At 35.9% G+C, this 13,419-nt stretch overlaps 1 protein-coding gene across 1 annotated transcript; it reads right to left on the minus strand.

The window, feature by feature from the left end:
• Nucleotides 1-6,901: 6,901 nt before the first annotated feature.
• LOC122224334 (non-histone chromosomal protein HMG-17-like) lies at nt 6,902-7,304 on the minus strand. The gene has a single exon (XM_042946003.1). It carries the CDS (start codon nt 7,262-7,264, stop codon nt 7,028-7,030), a length of 237 nt encoding a protein of 78 aa, XP_042801937.1. The 5' UTR covers nt 7,265-7,304; the 3' UTR covers nt 6,902-7,027.
• Between the last annotated feature and the right edge of the window lie 6,115 nt (nt 7,305-13,419).

The raw sequence follows: 13,419 nt of genomic DNA on the forward strand, positions 1-13,419 counted from the left end.
ATTATTTTTATAAGTATCAAAATTATGCATAAAAATGTCAGGAACTACAAATCTTTCAGCAAAAATAATAGTATTTGTTACTTTTCTCCATTCACAAACACCCCTCATTAAAGAAAATTACTTTTAATATATTTTTTTCTGGTATCACCTCTTTTTTCTTTCCAACTAAGAACTGGCTTTATGCTTTTTATCTGCTTCTTCCTATGGAAGATGTAATTCTCTTTAACCCATTGTATATGTAACTACACAGACAAATACTCCTTTTGATAGCATCCCAATATAGTCAATTATCATTTTGATTAAATGTTTGTCAATGTTTGTATAGTTATGACTGTGTAAATATTATTCACAGTTGATATTACAATATGAATACCTTTCTTGTATAACTTTTTTGTTTTCCTGGAATCAATGGTTGCCTTGCCTTTTTACTTGCTTACTTTACTTGCTTAGTGTTCTTATCACTAATTTCTTCCCAAACTGTCCAAAAAATGAAGATATGACAGGGACATAGAAAATTAATATATTGAGTACCTACTATGTGCTACTTACTTCCCTCATGGAGTTAACATTCTAAATCAGTAAGTTCAAACAGTTAATATTCCAGCTCAATAACTTCAAACACATCAGTAATGTAACAGTTTTGGGTTTTCCTTAGAATTTTCCTTCATTGAGCCCTTCATTCCCCTGATTCAGTTGAAATGAATTAATACGAAACTTAGTAAAAGGGAGACAAACTGAAATTATGAATTAACATGGTAGAAGCAAGTCCAAGTATATCACTAATTAAAAGAAATATAATTACTCAACTCACCAGTTAAAAGATACAGATTAATAAATAGGGCAAATAATCTAAATGTATAGTATTTACAAAAGAAACACCAAATATAAGGACATGCAAAGATCAAAAGTAAAAAAAATTTTAAAAATATTTACATCAGGCAAATGTTAGCCAAGATAACGTTGGTATTGTTATTTATATCAGATAAATTAGACTTTGAGGCAAAAAAATTATAAAGAATAAAATAAATCATCACATAATGATAAAGATTGCAATACATTTTGAAAATGTAGAATTTTAACCCTTAAAATACATGAATCAAAATTGATAGACATTACAGACATTGATACATCCACTATTGTACTGCCAAATAAAACTAAAACAATTTTGTGACAAGTTTGATGTCTTTTATTCGAGGGAAAACAATTCATGGGTTGGGGGGTTACACTGCCTCATAAGCAGTGGAACAATGTTCCCAAAGGATTTGGGACAAGAGGGAGTTTTGTAGAACTTTAGAGGAGGCCGCTTTGAAACAGGACATGATTGGCTGGGAGGTCAGGGTAGCAGCTCCTATTTTCTAGGGTAAGGTAAGCTAGCTAAAGCTAAGTTGGAGGACTGTGTTTGGTGTATGTTAGGATTCTTTGACAGGTGCTTCTTGTAAGTGCAGGCTGAATTGGCTTTACATTTGTGACATGGGCCAGGTACTGGGGTGACCTCCATTTTGAGGGGCCTGACATACAAATTAAGTTTAACAGTACTGAATGTCAGTACACTCTTGTGATTATTGATAAGTCAAATATAGAAAAGGCTAGAACAATTTTAAACACCTAAACAATACTATTAACAAGCTAAAACAAGTTAGAAGTTAGAAACAACAAAGCATAAATACAAACTCCCCACATTTGGAAATTGAAAAAAATGCTACCAAACAAGTCATAAATTAAAAAAAAAAAATAATGAAAACTAAAAATGGTCTAGAACTGAATGGTAAGAAAATAGTATTCACCAAAATAGTATTTACCTTAAGGACTTACATTAGGAAAAAAAGAAAGTATCACAATCAGTGAACTAAGCATCCATCTTAAATAAGTCATAGGACCTTTCTTCTGGACTGAAGTCCAAGAGTGCAAGTCACAGCACTGTAACATGGTAGAATCTTGGTCTTTAACCCTAACCCTTTACTATGGCATTCATTAATGGGAAAGCAGCAGCCCTCAGGGCTGAGATCCAAAAGTTACAGAACTTGGGGTCTGAGCCTTCACCTTAACACTCTATCAAGAATGATTGCCTCGAGGACTAAACAGGAGCTGATTTCCAGTGGAGCTTTGCAGGGACTAGTTTACAGAGAATTAGTTTTGAACAAATTAACTCTTACTTCTCAACGAAGGAGAAAGCTCAAAATTGGTTCTTTTAGAAAACTAACAAGACAAATTCATCAATGCAACTCAACAGATTAAGAGAGGAAAATATATTATCATTTGATTAATAACTGAAAAAATCCAACAGGAAATCATGGTAAATTTTCTAAGTAACTCAGGAATAGAAAGAAAAGGATCTTAAACTTATAAAATTATTTATGAAATGATTAAATTTGACAAAAGATATTTGTTATATCTATAAGGAAATTATGAAACTTTATTTAGAAATACTTTTTTAAATTCCAGATAGAGATACTATGTTCATAGATAGAACCAAATATCATACAGATGGCATTTATCACCAAATTGATCTATAGATTCAATGCAATTCACAAAACATGACACTTGATAAGATTATTCTAATTTTATATGGTCAAGTAAAAGGACACAAATAGGGTGTTTCTAAAGGAAAGTCTGTGGGAGGGTGGACTTAGTCTATCGGATTCTAATAATTATTATAATGACATAATAATAAACACTGTGTAGTAACATTGCAGAAATAGATAAATTGACAAATGGAATAAAATTAGAGCCCAGAAAGAGGCCCAGATGTGCTTGGAATTTTGGTATGACTGTGATGACATGAGAGATCAATGGGGAAATGAGAAATTGTCTAATAAATGGACCTGGAGAAAAGTATATCCTTATTGAAAAAGATAATATTGGATTAGTATATCATATCATATAGAAAGATCAACTTTAGATGTATTAAAGATCTACTTATCAAAAACAAAATTTTAAAACATGACATGAAAAAATTTAGTTTAAAAAAATTATTTTTGGACAGAGTTTTATTGTCACAAACAGGCATTGGCAATAAATTTTTAAAAATTGAAAAATTTGGGGTGCCTGGGTGGCTCAGTCAGTAAAGCATCCGACTTCAGCTCAGGTCATGATCTCACAGTCTGTGAGTTCGACCCCCGCATCGGGCTGTGTGCTGACAGCTCAGAGCCTGGAGCCTGCTTCTGATTCTGTGTCTCCCTCTCTGTCTGTCCCTCCCCGCTCATGCTTTGTCTCTCTCTGTCTCAGAAATAAATAAACATTAAAAAAATTTATTTATTTATTTTTTTTTATTTTTTTATTTTTTTATTTTTTTATTTTTTTTTTATTTTTTAATATATGAAATTTACTGTCAAATTGGTTTCCATACAACACCCAGTGCTCATCCCAAAAGGTGCCCTCCTCAATACCCATCACCCACCCTGCCCTCCCTCCCACCCTGCCCTCCCTCCCACCCCCATCAACCCTCAGTTTGTTCTCAGTTAAACATTAAAAAAAAATTAAAAAAATTAAATAAAAATTGAAAAAATTTGACTATACTAAAAAGTAAGAATTTTTGTTCATCAAAAGCCAACATAAAGAATGAAATGACAAGTAAAAAAGTTGGAGAAAATATTTACAATGCATACAACTAATATATTAGAATTAGTAATATACAAAGAACCTTTACTCATTAATAAGAAGAGTACAAACAGCCCAATAGAAAAATAGATCAGAGAAAATAAGCAGGCATATCACAGAAGAAACATATAGCCAATAGACATATTAAGAAAATGTTCAATCTTCTCAATTAATCAGTAAATTATACATCACAATCATGAGATATCATTTTATACCCATCCTTTTGAGAAAAATAAAAAAGTCTGAAAATACCAAGTCTGTATTTCAATAACATTTTCCATGCATTGCTGTTCAGTATAAAGTAACTACTAGAAGAGTTTGCATTTACTTCCCTAAGTTGAACATTCACATACCTTCAGTTGCATCCTTCCACAGGGTAAGTCTATTTTCAAAATAAAATTTTGCACTTGTATAATAAGAGCTGTTCTTAATAGCAAAACCCAGATAAAGAGTTTTGTGTTCGAAAACCCTACAGTTCTCTCTTTTCAGTAGGGAATAATCCTGTTCTTTCTTTGTATGTTCCTCTCCAATGTGTCTACTATGACATCACTAACCCACTCATACATAACACTTGACTTCTGACACTCTGGTTACCAAATGTATATGGAGTTTTCCCCACATCAAGCAATTCTCTGCAACCGCATCTGGGTGTTCTATAATTTTACTCAATTCCAACACTATCTACCTGGAAGTAGCATAAGACCCCACTAAGGCTTCATTCCCACAAGACTGCCCCACCTGCAGATTCCAATCACAACTAGTAGATCCCCAGGTTACCCACAACTTCTTTTCAATTTGGTTACACATCAGAGGTTCGTATGATCCTTCCTGAGGTTTGATTAATTTTCTAGAGCAGCTCACACAACTAAGGAAAACACTTATTTACATTTACAAGTTTATTAAATGATATGATAAAGAACACAGATGAATAGCCAGATGAGGATATACATATGGCAAGGTGTGGGAGGATCTTAAGTGCAGGTGCTTCTGTCCCTGTGGAGATGTAGTATGTCACCCTCCTGGTATAAGGGTGTGTTCTCCAAACTGGATGTTCTCTGGGCCCACTGCTATTGGGATTTTGTGGAGGCTTCCTCACATAGACATGATCAATTATTAAGTCTATTCCCAGCCTCTCTCCCCACACTGGAAGATGAGGAGGGAGGTAAGGCTGAAAATTCCAAGCTTCTAATCATGGCTTGGTCTTTCTGGTGACCAGCTGCCATCTAGGAGCCATCCCAGGAACCCACTTGAGTTGCTTCAATAGAATATACAGGAGCCCTGTGTCAGGGATAGGGTCAAAAACAAATATTAGAAGAAGATATTCTTAGTGCTCTTATACCTTAGAAAATTACAAGGGTTTGGGGAGCTCTGTGCCAGGAACAGGGGGAGAGACCAACAAACCTTCATGCCTTCAAAGAGAAAGTAGGTAATTTAACTGTGGTACATTCACCCAATGGAGTTTTATGCAGCAATAAAAACAAATTAATTACCATGATACAATATCCAACAAAATGAATGAATCATAGCAATAAGTGAAAAAAAAATTGAGTCCCTCAAATTACATACACCCTGAAACACTTTATAAAGTTTGAAACAAACAGATATATGCATGCATGGTTGTGCTCTCTCTCTCTGCCTCTCTGTCTCTGTCTCTCTCTCTCTCTGCCCCTCTCTCTTTAGGAATATTCATAAAAACAAAAACTACATAAAAATGAAAGCAAAGGAATGATGAACAAAATATTCATGATGAACATAAGATTCAGGTGGATGGTTACCTTGAACTGGATGAGACAGGAGGTGGGTTGGTGGGAAATCAGACAGATGCAGTTTATCGATAAGGTGTTAGGTTTTGCAAATAAAAGCATCCATGCATGGGCAATGATGAGAACAAGTTGTAAACCAAGGGGTGTTATTAATGTAATTCTAGGTTCCTGAGGCCCCATAAGTTTGTTGTTTTTTTTTTTGTTTGTTTTTTGTTTTTTTTTGTTTGTTTGTTTGTTTGTTTTTTTTTTGTCCAAATGAAGGATTTCCTAAAAGGGTTACTTTTATTTATTTATTTATTTATTTATTTATTTTTCTTTTTTTTATGTTTTTATTTTTAGAAAGAGAGCACAAGTTGGGGAGAGGGGCGGAAGGAGAGAGAGAGAAAATCTTAAGCAGGCTCCACTCTCAGTGCAGAAACCTGACATGGGGCTCTATCCCATGACCCTGAGAACATGACCTGAGCCAAAATCAGGAGTTCGAGACTCAACCTACTGAGCCATCCAGGTGCCCTGAGGGCTACATTCCACATTTTATTTTATTTTATTTTATTTTTTTTTTTTCAACGTTTTTTTATTTATTTTTGGGACAGAGAGAGACAGAGCATGAACAGGGGAGGGGCAGAGAGAGGGAGACACAGAATCAGAAACAGGCTCCAGGCTCGAGCCATCAGCCCAGAGCCTGACGCGGGGGCTCGAACTCACGGACCGCGAGATCGTGACCTGGCTGAAGTCGGACGCTTAACCGGACTGCGCCACCCAGGCGCCCCTACATTCCACATTTTAAAAACACAACACCACAAAAAAAATTATGAGGGATACATGTATCCCTTGGAACTAGTATATATATTTTTTTGTATTCTTTGGGTTAATACCCAGTCCTGCAATTGCTGGATTGTAAGGTAGTTCTATTTTTAACTTTTTGAGGAACCTCCATACTGTTTTCTAGAGTGGCTGGCACCAGTGTGCACTCCCACCAAGAGTCTAGGAGGCTTCCCTTTTCTCCGCATCCTCACCAACACCTGTTGTTTCTTGTGTTGCTGATTTTAGCCATTCTGACAAGAGTGAAGTGATATCTCATTGTAGTTTTCATTTGTATTTCCCTGATGATGAGAGATATTGAAAGTCTTTTCATGTGTCTGCTGGTCAGGTGTATGTCTTCTTTGGAAAAATGTTCATGTCCTCTGTCCAATTTTTAAAATCAGATTATTTGGAGGGTTGAGTTTTATAAGTTATTTCTATATTTTGGATACTAACCCTTTATCAGATATGTCATTCTCAAATATCTTCTCTCATTCTGCAGGTTGCCTTTTAGTTTTGTTGACTGTTTCCTTTGCTGTGCAGAAGCCTTTATTTTGATGAAATCCCAGTAGTTTATTTTTCACCTTTGTTTCCCTTGCCTCAGGAGACATATCTAGTAAGAAGTTATTGCAAACATGAATGGATAAAGAAGATGCCATATATATATATATATATATATATATATATATATATATGTGTATATATATATATATGTGTGTGTGTGTATGCTACGTTTTTATAAAACTTGATAAAAATAGATAAAAAATTGATAAAAAATAGATATCAAGCTGTACAATTACCAGAAGTACACAGTTATCAAAAATGCACACACTTCACTTGGCATCTCCAGCACCTTCAGCTTTCTGTGTCTAGTCTGTTTTGGCATCTCCATTTTCTGCAGGGTTACTCCCATATTTGCCAGTATCAGCTTTTCCTCTTTTTCCTCCGGGAATCTTTTCTCCCTTCTTTACAGGGGCCTTTTTAGGTTTGGGCTCTGGATTTGGAGGAATAGGTTTAGCAGATAACTTTGCAGATCTTCTCTGTGGCTTATCCTTCACCTTGGCTTTATCTCCTTTAGCATCCCCTTCAGCCTTTCTCTTGGGCATAGTGGTGACAGTGGTGGGACATAGGCACTGGGCACATGGATGAAGTGGTGTGTGGGCTTTGGCCAGTTGGGGGGTCATTCTTGCCCCCACTTCTTCACACTGCTCTTTTATGTACATATGAATATAATGGAGTATATAGAAAGAATAGAATATATAATAGAATATTACTCATCCATAAAAAAAGAATGAAATCTTGCCATTTGTAACGATGTGGATGGAGCTAGAGACTATTATGCTAAGTGAAATAAGTCAGCAGAGAAAGACAAATACCATATGATTTCACTCATATGTGGAATTTAAGAAACAAAAGAAATGATCAAGAGGAAAAAAAGAGAGACAAACCAAGAAACAGACTCTTGGCTATAGAGAACAAAATGATGGTTACCAGAGGGGAGATTGGAGGGGGGGATTGATTAAATATGTGATGGGGACTAAGAAGGGCATTTATTGTAATGAGCACCAGATGTTGTAGATAAGTGTTGAATCACTAAATTGTGCACCTGAAAATAATATTACACTGTGTTAAGTAACTTGGATCTAAATAAAAACATTAAAAAATAAATAAATACTATTTAAATAGATTTTTAAAAGTCATGGGGAACTACCTGACTAACCAGTGCTCACTGAGAGGAAAGAACATGTGCAACGGAGTGAAGAGAACACACATAAATAGTTTAAAGTTCAAAGAGAGATAATCAGGAGGTGCAGATTCTGAAGGAAGTTTCTGAACTGTACAATTCTGTGATATAACCATGATCTCAAAGCTTATTTTCAAAGGCAAAGATGGTAGTTCGTCATTAGCCACACATGGATTCATTTCAACATTTCATGTTGGTATCTGTATAGCTCTAAGTCCAATTTTTATCAGAAATTTTGCTGACATGACACCAAACTGGCATTGCTGTTACCAGGAGCATTATTCTATACTGGGGGTCAGCTAACCTATACTGTAAAGGGCTAAACAGTAAACATTTTAGGCTTTGCAGGCTCTATGATCACTGTCACAACTATTCAAAGCTGTCATTAATAGCAGCCATGGATAAAATGTAAATGGTTGAGTGCAGCTGTGTTCCAATAAAAACTCAAAAACAAGTGGCAGGCCAGATTTGGCCCCAATGCGTACTTTGCTGAGCTCTGTTCAATCCTATCCATGCAATGGTTAATATGGATACCTTATAGTGGGGGAACAGGTATCAATACAGCATCCTTGCCAGCGTGGTGAGATGGTGTCTAGGTCAGAACTTAGAGTTTAATGAGTTATCCCTCCACGGGTGCTACATCTTCCAACGTGAGAAGAAACATAACCCTCTGATCCAGGCTATAGGAATCTTTATAGTGGAATTATTACCAAGAAACACTATCTCCATTGCTGCAAGTTAGAGATGAGGACTTGAGGGAAGTAAACAGTAAAAAGAGTTTAAAGGAGACTTCTCAGTTATTTTTGGATGTCTCCTCTTTGAATAAATATTTATCCAAGATCATCATCCCTCCTTCAGCAGCAGTGAAATACAGAAGCCCTTTATACTGTCACTGCTGCCCCTGCCTCTGCTTACAACATTTAATGTGACTTCTTAACATGCAGTAGTATTTTACCATATGCTTTGTTGCACCCAAAGACCTGTGCATATGTTCCTCCACACTTTGCTGGTGAGTTCACTGGAGAAACCGTTCACTAACGAAGATTTCCAATCCCTTCCCTGCAGGTGAAAATCCAGTGTACCATGTTGAAGATGCTGGTCCTATAAGTTGCCAGATAAAAGTTCTAGGCAGGAAGGCACATGAATCAGGAAAGTAGGCCACCCTTTCAGCGTTGTGTGTGTGTGTGTGTGTGTGTGTGTGTGTGTCCACATGCATGGGGTTGGTGGTACTTACAGACAAGACAGAGCACAGTCACTCACTTTAAAAATGAGGATGAAAACAATGTGTTCAAAGATCCCCAAAGCTATCTTAAAACAAGTCTGAATGGCTGGCAGAATAAAACCTACTTTTGTTTCCAAACAGATTCAAACTTATAGGTACATAGGCAATGAAGGTGTAGACAGAACTCGTAGATTGGTCTCAGAAAGACATCCTGGGTTCTGAAAGCATTGATAAGTCCAATCTTGATCCAGCCTCTCTCCCAGCCCTTTATAGTTTTTAAAATATATTTATTAAATAGGCCTAGTGAGGGGAAAATATTTCTCTCTGAATCTTATTATGTTGACTTTTTTATATCTTCCTTCCTTCAGTCAGAACAAACAATGCCTATGACTTCTTACCACCTAGGATAGTATTTTGCATAGAGTAGGCACTTAGCAAATATTTGTTGAATGAAAGAACAATAATCACATCAAATATTTGAGGTAGATGCTATAATTATCCCTTAGCATAGGTTAAAAAAACAAAGCTAATGATCTTGTCCAAGAACACAAATCATCAGTGCTGGAGCTGGTTTAGCTGGTGCTTGTAAACATTCCATAGCATTTGTTTTACGTTAATCCAAACCATCCTTTCCACTTCATCCTGAATTTTACCTGGATCTGACCACCTCAGCACATGACATAGCTAATCTTTCACTCACTCGGTCTGGCTGGCAAGTTACCAATGGAATAACTTGTAATCATTGTTTTTCTCCCATCGGCCTACTGTTTGGAAATGTTGGTGGCTGACGGGAGAAAATCAATGTTTGATAGAAATGAATGGTCCTATCCACAGCATTGCTCCAAGTTTATTGTCTCCAAGTTTATTCCTATTTTGGTATCATCTTTTCTTAGGTTATCCAGTTACCCAGAATTGAACTAATGCTCAACATATTAAGTTTGTTCAATACATGAGTAAATCAGTAAGCAATTCTTTGATTTACAAAAGATTTGTTAATATACAAAGAAAAATACTGAAGTCTAAGAAAGTTAAGTACTTATTATTTAACTTATTATGTACTCACTGAGTTTTTCTTTACTCTTTTAATACAATGTTATAGTCTGAACCACAACCATATAAGAGTTAACTTAAGAAAAAACAGCCAGGGAGAGGAGCCTCTGTTTCCAAGTGATTAATCTTTTCTTTAACCTGTTTTACGTAACCCTCAGAGCAAAGAAACTTTATCAAAGGATTTAAAGTTATATAAACAAAGATCCCTTTATTTATAACTCTGATTCTCTGCGGGACAGGAAGTTCCAGCTTACATGTGTGCAGAGAGTTATACATATTGGTTACTCAATGTGTACTTTTAAAAAACTGTGATGATCTTACACAAGTGTAGAAGCAGCAGTGAATGGAGATGATGGTGAATGCTAAGGTAAAGGGAGTTCATTGACTTGGGTTGTTGTGAGTGCATTTCAGTTATTTTTGCTTAGAAAAAAATATAAGGCCAATTTAATACTTGGAAATATAAGACTCTTTGGGTTTTCTAATTATCTTGTCTATAATTTTCTGGTAGTGACAAGAATTCTGTGTAATGCAGGATCATGTAATTATAATAATATTGCTTGTTCACTCACAAATATATGGATATATACTTGGATTTTTTCTAAATATGCAGTTATAAGTGATTTGGAGCATTTGGAGTGAATCTAAATGATTCTGGATAATACTGCTTTCCTCTTGTTTTGCCCATGGTCTGAAAGACTTCTTTTTGTTTATCTGGTTCCTCCAAACCCATCCTTCTAGTTCTGATCAAGCTCCATGTTCTCCATATCCCTGTCTCTCTCCCATGAAATCCTAGAGCATTAGCTGTCTATATTATACACATACAACACACACACACACACACACACACACACACACACACACATGGGTGTTTTCTTTAAAAATTCAAAAGTGAGAGTTATATTTTTAATAAAGCCAGATGACACAAATAGTATAAAAAGAAAAAGTCAATTTGGTATATATCTTTTTACATTTCTTCCTATATTCACATAAAATATACATATATCATATATAATTATACATATTTATATACAAATGTTCCCCCTTACTTTTATTCACATGAATAGAATCATCATCATTATATATGTGACTTACCTTGTTGCTGTATTCATTCAACTGTGTACCATGAACATTCCTTTAGGTCCACACATATATCTGAATCATTCTTGGCCTGTATCTCCTTAGAAAGAAACATGTCCATTTCTAGAGAACAGATTTCCAAAAGGGAAATTACAGAACCATTGCACCCTGCAATTCACAACTTACCATTTTTATACCTAATTTGATTAAATATTATAAATTTCCATAAATTTTTTAATTTATTATATTAATAAATGAGAATATTGTGTTGTGCTAAGTTGCATTTCCTTAGCTATTAGTGAGATTTGACATTCTTTTACAAAAAGCTTTTTATAAATTTTTTGGGCCATTGCATTTCCTCTTTTATGAACCCCAGCTCATACCCATGTTTGTCTCTTTTCTTGTCAATTTGTAAGAGTTCTTTTTTCACATTAGAGATATAAACCTCTGCCTCTTGTATATATTTTCAATCTTTCCTCTATCTCTTTCTCTTTCTTTCTTCTTTTTTTTTTTTTTTTTTAACCTTACTTATGGTACTTTTTGGCCTTTGTGTAATTTGCATCATTATGAAGTCAACTCTAAATTTTTTCCATTATTGTTTCTTGTTTTTTTTTTTCTTTTTGGAAGAGTTTTTTCCCAATCCTAACACTCCTACTTTTAAAAAATATTTTCATTTTTTACAGTAAATCTTCAATCTATTGCTCTCTTTTCACTTTTGAACATGACATTAGGGAGGGCTAACAGTCTATTTTCTTTCCAGAAGGAGATCTAATTATGATACAATATCATTTATTACACAAGATATATTTTTTCCTGATGAACTATTATTGAAGTATTTATCTTTTTTTAAATGTTTATTTATTTTTGAGACAGAGACAGAGCACAAGTGGGGGAGGGGCAGAGAGAGAGGAAGACACAGAATCTGAAACAGGCTCCAGGCTCTGAGCTGTCAGCACAGAGCCTGATGCTGGGCTCGAACCCATGAACCGTGAGATCATGACCTGAGCTGAAGTCAGACACCTAACCGACTGAGCCACCCAGGCGTCCCTGAAGTATTTATCATATATTACATTTTCAATTTTACTGGATCTAGTTATGGACTCAGTCTGTGCCAGAGACTTGTTTGCCTGCTTTTTTGCTCATGACTTACTCTTTGAATCACATTAATGCTACAGAAGATTTTAGCATCTCCTATGGCAGGTGCCTACCATCCTTTTCAATCTCAGGGCAAAGACATTGTTTTGCCCAACCTCAAGCTTAGTGAGCATGATTTTAGAGGTTTGCTCAGAGTGCTTTATATTTGTCCTCTACAGTTTGGAGGATTCAGAGACTGGTCTGATTCCTGCTAAAAAGTCTAGAAGGCAAAGAGCGGAGGTGGATCCTCCTGCCAGGAGGTGGAAGGAAGCAAGGGCTACATTTGAAAAGGAGCAACATCCCAGTCAAGGGTGGGCCAACTGGTTTGGGTCTGTCTTAAGTCTGGCTAATTGGATTATATGGAGCAATGGTGAGACCTGAGTAGAGAGGCTAAAAGTGTGTCCTACAGGTAAAAATTTGAAGGAGAACTTGTGTGTGACTAGTCAGAGGAAGTGCATTTACCCCACCGAAGATACTGCACATTAGAGATCACAAATGAAGGGTAACATCTCCAAAGACCCACAGAAATGGCCGGGAGAGTCTGTTTTAAATTGCTCTCTAGGCCAGAGAAAGAAAAAATGACAATACCTGCCTCTTTAACTTCCCACACCAAGTTTCAACTCCAGAGGACACAGAAGCAGCCTTGCTTCACTGTGTGGGAAGAGCTGCAGTGGGGCTAGGGAGAGAGGCCAGGAGAAGCTAGAGCAGAGCATAAACAAACTACCTGAACCCTTTTTCCCACCTGGAAGATTTGGATATGTTGTAGTGGGAGGAAAGAAGCTTCAGTTTAAATGAAGTTCAAAGTCATTTTTGTGAGACTAATGTGACCAGAGGGCTTTTATTTTTCTTTTGAAAGTCAACAGAAAGTAGTGCAAACTGAAATTCCACTTAGTATCAGGAGAAGAACAGGTCCCATAAAATCATTTTATAGTCAGTGGAGGGAGAAGAATAAGGCTTATTCTCTGATGTTATAAAGACCATTTGTTCAAGGGATTTGTACTTGTGATCAATTTCTAATGTAAATAATAGGGTGG

This window comes from Panthera leo, chromosome B4 (genome assembly GCF_018350215.1).
Source record: "Panthera leo isolate Ple1 chromosome B4, P.leo_Ple1_pat1.1, whole genome shotgun sequence".
In the NCBI taxonomy this organism is placed as follows: Eukaryota; Metazoa; Chordata; class Mammalia; order Carnivora; family Felidae; genus Panthera; species Panthera leo.

Excerpts from the sequence above, each read along its gene's own strand:
- LOC122224334 (XM_042946003.1), bottom strand. The coding sequence starts at position 7,264 with ATGCCCAAGAGAAAGGCTGAAGGGGATGCTAAAGGAGATAAAGCCAAG.